This window comes from Fusarium solani, assembly GCF_023522795.1.
Source record: "Fusarium solani strain SB1 chromosome Unknown bctg00000007, whole genome shotgun sequence".
Classification (NCBI taxonomy): Eukaryota; Fungi; Ascomycota; class Sordariomycetes; order Hypocreales; family Nectriaceae; genus Fusarium; species Fusarium solani.
The window spans coordinates 1,251,637-1,266,417 of record NW_027072150.1 but is presented as its reverse complement, the minus strand read 5'-3'; the positions used below and the strand labels follow the sequence as shown (position 1 = coordinate 1,266,417).

Genomic DNA, 14,781 nt, shown 5'->3' with positions numbered 1-14,781 from the left:
GACACTGACAGCCCGGATGTGCAACGACGAATTCGGCAACGAGTGCGAAAACACTGCGAGTGTTCCTTTTATCAAATTAAGACGCAAGCCACCGTTTCAAACAAGACGATCGGGTGACGTAGGCAAAGACACGATACGCTGCGGCCTGGGGTTATCTGTGGAGGATCGGATCCTACAAGCCTCGAGCGCCTATCCCTGCCCTGTGCTAAGGCCAGCTGAGAGTCCCCCTTGCAGTACCGCCGCCAATGGTCAAAATCCCTCGAATTTTCGTATGAGGTACATTGTCTTGATCTGCGGCAGGTGCATACAGCCTGCCTTAGCACGGCAAGGTGCCTTGCAAGGCGTTGAGCGTCCAATTGAGACTGGTATGAGAGCTCGCTGCCTCAGCTAACCGCTCTCAGCTGCACGTTTGTCCGACCTCTCGAATATTGCCGAGCAGGCTTTGTTTCTTAAGCCCAGTAAGCTCTTAAGGTTAATCTTAATAAACATAATACATTTGGTGGCTAAGCCTCGCGCGGGTCGGACATGCAAGCCGCCTCCGACAGAGGAATACGATCCTCGCCGTCGGCAGTTGCATCTAAAAAGTGACTTGCCTATCAGACCCAGGAACTTGACGATCCTACCTGTCATGGAGCTGTGTGAAGCGGCAGAGTGAAGGATGAGGCCCCAATGAGGCGCAATCTCGGTGTGGACTGAGCGTCTAGAAGACGTCACTCATGCTCAGCTCGTCCGAGGCAAGGCGCGTCTTACAAGGCTTTCGGTCGTGAGATGAAGACATGATGATGGAAATGATCAGACCCGAGTGGGAGAGTTTTTAGGTATAAAGACGAAGGGACGACCTGCCTTTGAACAGCTTCATCAGCCAACAGCGCACTCTCATCTCCCTCAAGAGATTCATAACCATCATCAATTTCAATTCTACCCATTCTATTCAACATGACAAAGAACTCTGGCCTGGCTGCCAAGGGCCTGGTGCTCCTCTTTGCCACCACCGCTTTTGCAAACCCCATCGAGAACCTCTACCGAGAGCTCCTCAAGCGTGACGAGCCTCCTCGTGCACTCGACGAGCACTGCTCTGAAGAGGAAAAGAAGTGGCAGCCTGCCTTGGACTTGTAAGCTGAACGGTAACACAATTACGGCTGATGCTGACTTTGAAACAGTGACAAGGACAGCTGCTACAACGTGCCGGCCATCGACAAGGACGGCAACATCGCCACTGGCGACACGGTCGATTACCAATATTCGTGGTCTGACAAGTGCCGCGATATTGAAGACCTTGATAACAACAACGTCTACGTGCGCACTCGCTGCAACAACCACTGGTGTGGTTACCTGTACGACTACTACTTTGAGCGTGATCAGTCCGTCCAGGGCGTTATCAGCGGCGGCCACCGACACGACTGGGAGCACATTGCCGTCTTCACCAAGGACAATGAGGGCGCTCAAGTCGTCGCCGCCTCCGCTCACGGTGACTACGAGACCAAGGAGGCTGGCGGTGTTCGCTTCCACGAGGGCACGCACGCCAAGATTGTCTACCACAAGGACGGCGGCTCTACCCACGCCTTCCGCTTCGCTGATGAAGATGACGACGAGATCGAGAACCACAAGGGATACTGGTTTGTTGGACCTCTCGTCAACTGGGAGGGCTTCCCCAGCGGTGAGATCCGCGACAAGCTCATGAACCACGATTTTGGCGAGGCGAACGTTGGCATCAAGGACGGGAGCTTCAAGGCTAACCTGGACCGCGCTCGCAACGACCTTGTTGACGGCTTCGACAGCGGTTAAATGCCGTGATTGGGTTTGGAGCTGCGAGCTTCATCTGTGAGGAGACAAAATGTGGAGGAGATGGGATTGGGATCTCTCTTGTCTGTAGCTGGACTGTGACCTTCAGATTGACCTGTACCTTTATTTCAATAAATTATGCGCGCGCACATCCCGTTAGCACATTTGTTGGTGAACTCACCTTGCTGTCGACATCACAATCAAACCGGGAACATAAAGGCACGAAACACACGTTGCCGTTGCATCGCAAAATCGATCCTATTGATATTTCAAAGCTATTTAATCCAGCCTAGGCCTCGAAGTGGAATCACACGTCAACCAATTTGAGTCTGAGGCGTAATTTGCCTTCGTATCTGCCCGCCGAGTAAATGGCCTGGGCAACATCCCCAAGTGGTGTTGGATATCCAAGAGAGGTGTCATCGGTCGAATTTCAACAAGACACTGGTCTAGTATGTAATTAAATAATATTACAGACCTTTTCTCCCTTCAGTTATGCTTAAAATAGTTTATAATTCGACGAGTGTCGTCGGGAATACGAAATCCAATCTCGTCATTGACTTTGTTCCGAGCGGCCCGGCCCGGGGCTGCATGACCCCACTAGATTGACCTCGACCCCGCCCAAGACATTCTTGAAGACGATCATGTCCCCTGCCAAGGCCATTGAGACTTATAGAGAGATACGTATGCTGTGGAGGATAGTTCTTTTCGTCGTGGACCGAAATGGGACCGAATCTTATCGCCTTGTGATGCTCGCATCGAGTCCTCAGGATGATGATTGCATCTGGTACGCCCTCACACAAGGCAATGCCGTCAGCAAGCTACTCGATTATTCCACTGGACTCAATTCTTAGTTTCGTTATGGCTGACTGTCAGGGCAGGGTTAGACACATCTGACAGATGGATCAGTCAGCTTACAGCTCGGGTATCGCATCTCCCATGCAGCAACTACGTCATTGTCAAGACGGAGCTTAAGCTCGCCCCGAAGTCCCGAATACTAGTTGGATAACATTTGAGTTCACCTATTAGATTGTCTTGATACATTAACTACGATATAATAAACTGTCTATATATCTTACCATAGGCTACATGACCTGGCTTGTCATCGAAATGCTCTTGCCTCACCTTTGGGATGGCGCTAGCAAAGGATTGCCTTACAACGTCAAGATCAGGTCGACTTAACTGTACATCAGCTTCGTCTATACTTGTTAGTGCTGACAGATGCGACTTAAATTTGACGACTTGTCCATGAAGGACGTCATGTTAGTCGCGGTGAAGAAATGAACTTTAATACCCTTTTGGGGAGGCGTCGAGTTATAAGATAAACATGATTCGAGTAGTGATGTTCTATTATTATGCTACAGGAAGTAAAAATGCTGCAATGCTTGCGTAATGCTCTATCGTGTCTATAAGTATGCCATGTTGGCGCATCAACGGGGTATATGTCTATCAGGTTCCTTTCTCTTACTCCTCCTTGCCCTCAGTGGCAGCAGCAGCTTGTGGTGCCGCCGCCTGCGCCAGACATCTCTTCCTGATGCTGAACACGGCCGTGACGTGTCCTACCACCCACCAAGCGAACAGAACGGGAAGACCGATGTGCAGGTAATTGCCGCATCCGGACCAAACTTCAATCAGAACGATCCAAAGAGCGTGAGCGGGGAACGCGTATCCGATGCGGTAGAATCCAGACATGAGCTCAAAGGGGAAGATACAGGCCGAAACGTTTACCATGAACCAGGTGAGTAGGAAGAATGGTGTAAGTGGCATCGGCACAAAACTGTTTATAGTCGATTCCAGCACTTGGAAGTTGGTATCCATAAACAGCCAGAACGTCAACCACGTGAGAGCCCAGTGTCCACCGTTGACACCCCAATCCTCACGGAAAGCCCAGATATATCCAGTAACGACGATGGCGAACAGCATCGAAAAGATCTTGCCGGTGATGAATCGCATCACGTAGACGTGGCTGATGCGCATGCTTTTGTGGATGCCAAAGCTGTCAAAGATGCCGTTCATGGCGAGAACGTAGAAGAACTGGCCCAGGATAGCCATGACGATGTTGATGGTGTTGTAGAGGTTTCTCGCGGCTTGGTTCGTGGGACGGATCACGTCGGGAGCTCCCTGGATGGGGTTGAGGTAGGCTTGGATGGCGGCGGGATCGCTGCTGTTGACGTTTCCAAAGGCAGCTTGGCCTTCCTTTGTTCGGTAGTAGCCGCCTCGCATGGCGCCGAGGAGTGATTGGAAGTTGGAGGCGAGGTATCCAGATGCTGTGGTTGGGTATCTGGCGCTGTTGTAGATGAATGTCACACTGTCCGTGGGGTCGTAGTTCTGGGCTGCAGAGCCGCCTTCAATAGCGGCAGCCAGACGGTCAGAGGCGCCCTTGTGAATGAAGACGGCCCCCCAGTAATCGGCCTTGCACACGCTGTGCCTCACATCTTCAGGGTCGGGGTAGTCGGAGGATGATTGAAAGTCGAGCGATGGGAATTTGCGGCTCTGCAGACCCTGGTAGGCGGTTGAGACTGACTCTCCAATAGGACCACCGTCGTAATCAACAACGAGGATGTTAAGCGCCGATACTCGATCGTTGACTTTGAAGGATGCACCGAAAAGGTATGAAAGGTCGGCAAGGAAGACGACGAGGATGGCCACCATAACGCCCATCAGGACCTTGACGGCCAGGACCCTCTTTTGACGCCATTCTGGGGCGTTGATGCCCTGTCTTGCAGGACTTGACATGCCCAAGTTGTCGTGTAGTGTCGGCTCAGGGAGGACTGCCGGATAGTGTTGTCGGACATGGCTGCTGCAGATGTAGCTGTTTGCTGGACCTTGACAGTAAAAGGAGTCAGGGAGCGGCCGACCGGGAATAACCTGACTTTTCTCAACCATGAACCGAATAATGGGAGGAGGGAGCTTAAGAATAAAACAAACGTCAGGCCATTTTCCGGGGAGCGGAACCTTTCCTGGGCTCATGGCCCGTAAAAGGGACCAAAGCAGGCTCTTTGCGAAATTCATTCATTGGTCAGTGGTCGGGATTACAATGGACCTCTGCTTGCCCCCTTCGGTGTTCCTGGTAAGGCCGAGTCGCGAGGGAGCGAGAACGATCTTTTTGCAACGACGCTATTGGACAGTTTCAGGGCCAGATCTTGAATTGATAAGATAAGTTTCCGTTTTTCTCTCCGGTCATATGGCCGTGCTCCGACTTTGAGGGTCTCTCGGTCCCGGGGCGCCTATCCGAAGGCCGAGACCCGGTTTGTTGGACTAAACTCCGGGCACCGACCAACAACCAACAGCTCGCTTTTCGTGAGAGTTACCCGAGTGCGATGGATTGATGCAGGCTCTCCGCAATGAAATGGGCCAGTTATTACGAATCAGTTGTCCGAGGTCTATGCGATTTGCGAATGTCCGCATTCTCGGCCTGGTGATAAGCGGAGATTGTTACATGAGTCACTAACATGAGGAGGAATCTAGATAGGCATTACCAGACATGCGCTAACGAAATCCAAGCTGTTTCGAACTTGATGCCATCCATATCTCTGACGGTTAGCCTGGGCTGTTGCTTGCTAATCACTGGTCCGTGGCACGGACTCTACGGATTACCGAGGTGCGAATCCCGTAGGGATGGATTATTGATCAGTAGTCGTCATTCGTTCAATGCCCTACGACATTTAGCCAGGGTTCTGTTATTTTGGCGTCATGCAAGCTCTATCGGCTGACGATTAATCCATCTCGGAAACTTTTTGAGACTGGGCGAGTCGTCTTACAGACACGCACGCGGTCACTGTAAGCTGCCGCGCGGATTCTAAGCTGACCGCGACATCAATCATGCTGCCTGGATCTTTTGACTGCATTTGGCCCGGCCTTGTGAAGGTCGCGGGCTTGGTACCCGGATTGGCGACTAAAAAGGCCACATGGCGTGCTAGAATTCATCATGCTTGAGGCTCGGGTCAAGTGACGAGGTTATCTCCGACATCCCTGCCCGGGCAATTGAGCATCTAAATCCGATCGCACTATTGGTCGAGTTCATGAATGTCCGTCAGGAAACCTAACTGCTAACCTGTACACCACAATTGTATCCGGTTCTGCTCTCAATCAACTTGGCTGGTCATTTCACTGTTACAAGAGTGTGTGTTTAGTTGATACTATGCAAGGATTGAGCCCAGTCCTCTCTATTTAGCCAAAGTACGAATCCGAAAATTCAGTACCGCCCAGTCATCAGATTCATTACATTGAGACCCTCCTCGGCTGCTCCTAGCTTTGCGCCGACCACAGATATCCCCAATAGGAGGCAGTTCTAGAGACATGAATGAGGTAGGCTGGCGTGTTACGAAGACCTTGATAATATCTTCGCACTGAGTTTCCCCCTGTCTTTCAGTTCTTGCGGAAACGTTATTTCCATCCTTTTTCTCCACTCGCCATCAGTGCCAGAACGGAAATCTCTACTGATGTTGGTCCGGGGTGGTGGAAGAACATAGTGGTCTCCTCTGAGCATGTTTTCAACTTCCCAAAAGACGTCTAGGTTATAAACATGGAGAGATAGGTTGTGGTCCCTTTCCCCTTCATTTCTCGCCACTAGACATAGAACGGTGTTCTCTTGTATCTCCACAACGCACTCCGGGTGGGAGCAAAGAGGGTACAAAGGTCCATCGCGCAGACATCCTGGAGGAAAAGTCTTTCCTGATGTCTCGTCGCAAAGTTGGATGTGGAATGACTCGATGAAATTCTGTGAGGGAGACTTGTTGAAGAGATTCTTCACCATCTCATACCTGGCCAGGTGCTCCATCACGTCCAGGAGAAATGACGGATCCTCTTCGAGGTCTGCAACCGGGGGCGGCAGGCCTGCAAGGAGCTTCTTCGACGCATCCCGGATTTCGTAAGCCTCCTTGGAAATGACGGTGACGTAGAATGTGGACAGGTCGCCAGGCGTTGTATCTCCCATGGTCACATGCAAGGATGGTCGTTCCTGAATAGCCCTTCTCCAAGCGTGGTTGTTCTGTGATGGAACCTGAAGTCTAATGGGGTACTTTCGCAGTGATGAGTGGCTGAGTGCTGTCGCCATCATACCGGAAGGATACGAAACGCTTCTTGGGGATAGCGGGCTCAGCTCAGACACAAGTGGTCGAGCTTTTGTCACCTCAAAAATCTCTTTCTCTTGTGTTGCGTCTTCCGACTGGTCATCATCCACAGAACACAAAGCAAACTTGTCTCCCTCACAAACTCCATGCGCCTCACCAGCGTCTAAAAGTAGGAGTGAGTCATCTTTGATGATCGGAATGGGCGCCGCGTACAACTCGGCGGTAAGATCTTCAAAAAACCCAAGGCGTTTGTTTCCATAGAGCATAGGCTTCTGGTCGGGCGGCTTTCTCTCCCGAAATCTGGCGCATAGGTGGGCATAGATGTGGTGTGGTCTTCCCCCAACGCGGCCCATCTTGCCAAATGCCCTAAGTAGGAACCAGGATAAGATCCCGTGATACTTGTCCTTGACGAAGATCTCCCCCGACAACTCTGACGGACCGCATGCGGCAAATACGGTGTATCCGGTGGGATTGATGAGCCAGTTCATACGCATTGAAGCGCCACGTTTGGTCGAATAAGGAACTGAGGAATTAGCTGTGAGGGCAGCTGGCCATTGGAACGGGGGATATTTCTTGTCCACCTCCGAGTTGTAGGGGAGACAGCGAGCAACGTCATCGTTGCGGACCACGCTTCCAGAATAGCAACAATCCAGCACAAGAGTGAGTTTTAAACCCTTATCCACCGCGGCTCTCAACAAGACGCCCAATTCTTGGCCGCGAAGATAACGGATACCAGGTTTTTCTTTCTCGAAAAGAACAAGTGCCAGGTCGCCAGTAGATGCATCAGGCTTGCGGTCGCCGTGGCTATCTGGTGTCACTGTGGTGCCATGTCCGGAAAAGTGTATGTAGACAAAGTCGCCAGATGACGCTCGCGAGATTATGCTGTGGAGATTCAACAAGACGTTGTCGTAGGTAGGTAAAAAGGCTTCGTCTTCAGTGGGATAGCAAGATCCCGGGGCGATGGGGCTTGCGGTGAGTGTCTTAATGTCGGGGTTTTGTCGATGCTTTCGTAGACGCTTTTCCAACTCATGGACGTCATTTACACAGCCTTGGAGAGATTGGCCCCGGTAACAAGCGATTCCAATCAAGAGCGCGTAGTGCGTGATTGGTGTAGGGTCTGCGGACATGGTCTTGGTAGGGTGGTTGGTAGTATGAGCTGAAGGGACAAGAAAAGTGAGCGTGAGGAACTGTAGGCTAGCACTCAGGAGATCAATTTAAAACTACACAATGCATGGTAGGGTGGTGTTAGCAGGGCTTTGTCAGAATTACGAGGTCGGCATTTTCAGCCTGAAATATTATGCATGTCTCATGCACAGAGACCTTTTGGGCACCTTTTGAGCTCGGTCAGTTACGCTGGTTGTCACTAGCACAGCCCCCATGATGCCATCTCTCTCAAAGCTAAGCTCGGCTATTTGATTCATGACAAGACAAGCTGTCGCGAACTGGTCCGCTTTGGGCGAACCAAGACAGATAATCACGAAAGAATTACAATCACATCGCCCCCTTCTCAGGCAGCCTCAATCACACTAATGTCGATCTCGCCGTTACCCAGCGGCTGTCCATTCTCTAAGCTCAGCGTGCACTTTCCAGGCGCTGGAAGCGTGGCAATCAAATAAGGCCCCGATAAACTTCCGTCGGAGTTGCGAAGGTGCACTTTGTCTCCGACGTGAAGGCCACTCGTCTGCTCAAAAAGCCTTTGTCAGCGAAACCCATATGACTGGTTAATGGGAATACGGACATCATAGCTGGCCACCCAGGGGCGCTTGCCGGCGTCAGTGAATTCGGGGCTTGGCGAACGACTTGGAGATCAGTTAGCATGCTCACAAACAGGAGAGACTGGGTGACTTGTGTGGTCCCTACTCTTCAGGGTTAGTCATTGTGGTATGGAGGGTAATTGCAATTCTCTTCCACTGCTCTGTCAACGCGTGGATGGTTGTTGGCAAGCCGGGGAGTCCCTCAAGTATTTCTAGGCGCCCCGCGAACATCCATTCGTAAGGTCAGCAAGGCAACCGTAGGCTTCACTTGGCACCTGAGCCGTCCAGCCACCAACATGCATCTGCAGCTGGAAAACAGCGCATGCAGTTCGTGGCAGCATCTCATTGGGCTTTGGTTGCCAATGAAGAATGCCTCACTTTCAACCTCGACATGAGGCGTCGAAAATGCACCGACTCAAAACAGTTGCTGTAACTGCTACTGTGAGACAGTAATCTGCCATCTCCGTTGCGTTACCTAGGTCTCTACTTCAAAAATAGCATCACAGGAGCTATGATACCTTCTCGATCATGCCTACCTATTTTGCCTATTTGGGACGCATCATCCAACAAGGCCCAGGTGGCTGGGCCTCAAAGTACTGAGTCTGTGCCAGTATCAGTGCAAACCGCTAACAAGATGCAGTCGAGGATTACAAACCTGGGTACCCTCGTCTTACTGCCTTGGTCTCGTCCTACGATCGCTTCTTTATTTGCCGCCGCTTTGATATGCTCCGATCACGGCTGCTGCTGTTGAAACAAGACCAAATAGCAATCCTCGAGGAAAAGCTAAAGCAAATCGACGAGTCAGAACCCTGTCCCCTATTCCTTGGAAAATCTCGAATCGACAACAATCAGAGTAGAAAATCTGTTCTTGCAGATGTTGACGCTCGTCTTGCCGAATATGGTTCGTACGCCCTCTACCCGGTTGCTTCCAATGCTCACGTTGGATAGACCAATTAGTAGAAAGAACTCAAAAAGCCCTGAGCTTAAACACGGCCGGACAGAGGGATGTGGATAGTCTACAGAACTGGCTGAGGGGAACTGGATGTGTGGATAGGCAAGAAATCCGGTTTCTGGAGCATCGCAACGAGCTATCGTCTCTAGCCCTTACAAATGACAGCGCAATGATCAAGTTCGAGGTTTGGGTAGAAGACAAGCTCATTCGCTTCTCAGATCGCTTTCGGCAGGTGTGTATATACGCTTCACACGTTGTATTCACACGTTTACAAGAGGACAGAGCAGGTATCGAAGCGCCTCGTCGGATCCCAATGTCCACATCTACTCAGGGCCAGTCATCAGGAGGATTGCCAGGGCGCTGATGCTGCTTCTCATCACGCTGCTCCTTATGATGCCTATAGTCATATGCAATCTTGTGGGCACCAACGCGGGAAGAATTCTCGTTGTCATATTCTCCACGATTTCGTATCTGGCCATTCTTGCTGAATTGACTAACACGAGAACTGTTGAGTTGATTGTCGCAGGCACGACGTACGTTATTCCACCAAGCATTAATTATGATGTTTAACTTCTGCTGACTTGTGTTAACATAGGTATGCTACTGTTCTAATCGTATTTGTGTCTGGTAGCGTTATGGATGGTTGAGGACTCCGGAGATGCAAAGAAAACCGAAGTGGTCAGGATAATGAGCATGAATTTTCTGGATGGATTTATGTACATGATACATATGATACTCTTAGTTGAAAGAATATCCAGGGACAAATCCTGAGGTCCTTCACAGACTGACAGCCACTCGGTTAGGCGAACCAATTTGCAAAGCAAACAAGGCTGCAAGGCGTGAATAAGGCAACCAACCGCCTCCTCGGTCTGTCTTACCTGATGAGGCGTTATCTTCCCCGCAGCATGGATGCCTAAATACCGCGGTAAATCTCTCAAGTCTACCAACCACTCTGCCTAGCTCGGGCCGGATGCATTTTGCTATTGCGCCCTTCTCACCCTTATTACGCAGCTTCTCTACCTTCTAGGAAAATCTTTAATCGCGATTTACCGGGTTTCGCTGAGAGAGAAAGTCATGTCCAGTTTGGACGAAGATATCCAATCCGCCAGGTTGGCATTTGCCGACTGCGTCGCGGGGTATCCGGATCGACACAAGCTTTCTGATCAACTTCGGCGACTTCTCTACAGAAGATACCTTGATTACGAAGAGCCTTCTGATATCGACGAATGTATTCATCTCGCAAGACAAACATTGTCTGACGAAGCTGCAAATGATTCCGAACGGGCAACATGTGTGAAATCCTTGGCAGTCTATCTTTACAGTCGTTATGAAAACGCTGGGGATGAATCCGATCTGGCCGATTCCATTCGATTCATCAAGCAGGAACTCGACGCAACCCCGGATGGCCCAGACAAAGCTTGGACTTTCCATGGGCTTGGGGACCGTCTCCACGACAGTTATACCAACTTTGGGCATTCAGAGCACCTGGACGAAGCGGTTAAAGTGTTGAGGCAGGCGGTAGCTCTGAGCCCAGAGGGTCCGGAACGGACGGACCGCTTACACTCTCTGGGGGCCTGTCTTGGTGACAGACATTCGAGAACTCAAGAGATGGCTGATATTGAGGAAGCTATCGACTTGGCCAGGCAGACCGTCGAGGCGACCTCTGATTGTCTTTCCCGGGTTATCTATCTACAGAACCTCGGGGCAAATTTCCTTGATAGGTACTACGCGGCTGGAGACATGGAAGATCTTGAGCAAGCGATTGGAATTGCAAGGTAAACAATCGAGGCAGATCGATCCAACGAGGGTGGACCCCACTCTCCCTTCATCATCGATTTGGCTAGTCGGCTTCAGGAGAAATTCCAGGTGACTGGCAAATTCCAGGATTTGGAAAATGCTGTTCTGATAGCACGAGAAGCAATCGCCTCAAAATCACCTAGGAAGAGGCCTCTCGAAGATGAACTGGACATTCTCTCCAGCATTTTAATGGACAGATATTGTCTAACGGGCGACGCAGCCGACTTTGACGAGGCACTCGATGCGAAAAGACGTGCAGTCAACCAGACATCAGACAGCAACCCACGGAAGTCCTTGCTACTCAACAACCTCGGGACCATACTCGCGACTCGCTATTCCAGATCTGGAGCTTTGGAATACCTTGAAGAAGCAATCCAGATACAAAGGCGGGCTATCAGCATAGCACTGCCCGACGATGGGCGGCGACCAGCGCTGCAGGACACTCTTGCCAGCCTGCTCAGCCTGAGATATGCGAGAGTAGGCAAGGCCAGTGACAGCGAAGAGGCTTTCCAAATATCAAAGGAAATAGCTGAAAATACCCCAAGTGGCCATCCGGATCGTTCAAGATGGTTGGGGAACCACGCAGCACGACTTGTTGAAAGATATCACACGTTTAAAGACGTTGCTGACCTGGATGAAGCCATCAAACTGCTGAGGCAAGCTATCCAAATAACGCCTGAATCTCATCCGTTTCGAACAAAGTTGCTCCATGATCTTGCATGTCGTCTTTGGGATAAGGAGCTGATTCGTGGGCCTGCCGCTGATTTTGACGAAGCTACGAAGATCTTTGAGCGTATCCTTGAGATAGCGCCAGACAACCATCCGGAACGAGTTACATATCTGTGCAACCTGGGAAACATGATCGTAACTCGGTATGACCGAAATGGACAACTTTCGGACTTTGAGAGGGCGCTTAATTGTTTTCGCTCTGCCATGTGTCAGCCGAATGCGTCTCTCATTGATCACTTGACTGCCGGGGCCACCATGCTGCAGGTTTGCCTCACTCATGCACACTGGCAGCATGCATTCGAGGCTGCAGAGTTTGTCTTCCAACGGATGCCCAACCTTGCTCTGAGGTCCCTTGACAATGAGGACAAACAACATCTCCTCGGCCTTATGGCCGAAGTGGCTTCTGACGGTGTGGCGGCGGCATTGTTTGCCGAGAAGGGATGCCTTGCTGCCTTGAATCTGCTTGAGCAAGGCCGAGGCGTGTTGGCTGAGTCTATTGAAGCCATGAGAGTTGACATCATGCAGTTACAGGATCGTCATCCGGAAATGGCGAAGGAATTTGTTCGCCTGCGGGATGAGTTGGAGGGCGATGACTCTGGCAGTGATGATGAGGATAGTCTTCCTCGGGGCGACCAACGTTACAAGACGGGTAAAGAATTCGACGAGCTGATTGAGGACATCCGAGCACTGCCAGAATTTTCAAGCTTTCTGGGGCCGCCCAGCGAATTTGAGATCCAAGGTGCGGCGGTGGATGGGCCACTTGTTATCATCAATGTCAGCAAGTATCGCTGTGATGTACTCCTTGTTGAGGAGGACCAAACACGGGTCCTACCCTTGCCCAACCTTTACAGAGAGGAGATTACAAAGAAGGCCAAGAAAAAAGACCTCGGAAATCACCAGATTCTTGAGTGGCTATGGGATACAGTGGCGGAACCGACTCTTGAAGCCCTTGGGCTCAGTCGTACCCCTGCTGGGGAGAACTGGCCGCGTATCTGGTGGATTCCTACCGGTCCCCTGAGCAGATTTCCTCTCCATGCAGCAGGTCATCACAGACAAGGGCTTGGAGAGACTGTCCTCGATAGGGTCGTTTCATCGTACAGCAGCTCCATCAAGGCCATCATCCATGGCCGTGCTCGTCGTCGTGCATCCACCGACCCAAGCCAAGCGCTACTCGTCGCAGTGGAGAACACGCTTGGACAGGATCGACTACGATTTGCGACGCAAGAAGTAGCAGAACTCCGCAAGATCTGCGGAAAAATGAGACTGACACCCGTGGAACCCGTTCGGAAGAAGGAGAAACTCAAGGAGTGCCTGCAGAATTGCAAGATCTTTCATTTCGCAGGCCATTGCTCGACAAACTACTACAACCCTCTCCACAGCCACCTATTTCTCGACGACGGGGATGCTAATCCTCTGCGTGTTGCGGATCTTCTGGACATCAACCTCCACGTATCCGCACCGTTTCTGGCGTACTTGTCTGCCTGTGGAACTGGTCAGATCCTGGATGAGACTTTCATCGATGAGAGCATCCACTTGATCAGCGCTTGCCAACTCGTGGGATTTAGGCATGTCATAGGGACACTGTGGGACGTTGACGACAAGTTTTGCGTCGAGATGGCGAGTATCACATATGGAGTGATAGAAGGCAGCAAGATGAGCGATGAATCGGTGTCTCGTGGGCTGCACAAGGCCAGTCGAGAACTCCGGGATAGTTCGCTCGGAGATCTGATGGAATTTCGAAAGACCAGGAGACGGTCGAGAAGTGACAGGACTTCCGACGAGGGGGCAGATACGAGTTCAAACGTGGGAGATAACGGTGGGGGTGGGTTGACCAGAAAGCCCAAATTCTTGTATTCGGATGACGAAGATGACTTGGAGACAGGGCTCCTGAATTGGGTCCCATATGTTCATTTTGGCGTGTAGAGATGTAGCCCTCTCCTGCAGGCAGTAGAAAGACCACAAAAAGGCCACTATGTTAGTATTGGGAGACGAGGCTATGATGTGTTGATATTATGTTTCTTGATATAGTTGAAGCCCGCCCTTGATGGGATAACTAAGCCAGGAGACCGACCAACAGGGTCAAGTGCTTCAACGACATAGACATGCCCCGATGGGCGATTAAGAGGCACTTTAACAGATACTGCGACAGCTTTGAAAACATGGGGACCATACAGGCAGGTTTCTCCAGGAAGAGCATATACAGGGATGAATTGTGGGGGTCTATCACAATAGAGCTGAAAATCGATTATGGTTGCAAGTTTGGGTACAGCAGAGAGCAGTGCACAAAGTACCTGAGCACGACTCTTGACTCTTGTGACTGTGGAAGGAGTAAGAAGCATGGTGGTAGAGTATCTACCAACTGTCTGAGCTGGATGATTGACGTTAGTGTTTCAGAGTTATAAGCTGTCTCGGGCCTTGTGATCCTCTCGACAATGAAGTAAGAAGCTCATTTTGCCCGATCAAGATTCCCAAGTGGGGGACGAAAAACACCAAACCTGGCCCAGCCACAAGACCCAGGCTGCGAGTCTAGACTGCCCCGTTTTCTAACCGAGTGCCGAGCTTAGCGGAGAGGTCTCCAGTGAGGATACTAGCGCATCTCTGTTCCCCAGACACGGTCGAATCTGCAGGGATGTCGTGGAGACTTGGAGGAACTGGGTCAGCGGAAACGATTCAAATGTCCGCTATCAGACAGACATTA

At 51.0% G+C, this 14,781-nt stretch overlaps 4 protein-coding genes across 4 annotated transcripts; 2 read left to right on the top strand and 2 right to left on the bottom strand.

Moving 5' to 3' along the window:
* Positions 1-936: 936 nt before the first annotated feature.
* MRS44_011264 (uncharacterized protein) lies at positions 937-1,785 on the top strand (the record flags this gene model as incomplete). The annotated part of the gene is made up of 2 exons (XM_046278419.2): positions 937-1,112; positions 1,161-1,785. The coding sequence occupies 2 exons, from the start codon at positions 937-939 to the stop codon at positions 1,783-1,785; spliced, it is 801 nt and encodes a 266-aa protein (XP_046135034.2).
* A 1,458-nt stretch (positions 1,786-3,243) lies between these two features.
* MRS44_011263 (uncharacterized protein) lies at positions 3,244-4,749 on the bottom strand (the record flags this gene model as incomplete). The annotated part of the gene is made up of 1 exon (XM_046275755.2): positions 3,244-4,749. One exon carries the CDS (start codon positions 4,747-4,749, stop codon positions 3,244-3,246), a length of 1,506 nt encoding a protein of 501 aa, XP_046135035.2.
* Positions 4,750-6,100: 1,351 nt separating this feature from the next.
* Positions 6,101-7,978, bottom strand: MRS44_011262 (uncharacterized protein; the record flags this gene model as incomplete). The annotated part of the gene is made up of 1 exon (XM_065619670.1): positions 6,101-7,978. One exon carries the CDS (start codon positions 7,976-7,978, stop codon positions 6,101-6,103), a length of 1,878 nt encoding a protein of 625 aa, XP_065475742.1.
* Positions 7,979-9,328: 1,350 nt separating this feature from the next.
* Positions 9,329-14,006, top strand: MRS44_011261 (uncharacterized protein; the record flags this gene model as incomplete). The annotated part of the gene is made up of 6 exons (XM_065619669.1): positions 9,329-9,506; positions 9,566-9,789; positions 9,840-10,090; positions 10,153-10,184; positions 10,585-11,332; positions 11,402-14,006. The coding sequence occupies 6 exons, from the start codon at positions 9,329-9,331 to the stop codon at positions 14,004-14,006; spliced, it is 4,038 nt and encodes a 1,345-aa protein (XP_065475741.1).
* Between the last annotated feature and the right edge of the window lie 775 nt (positions 14,007-14,781).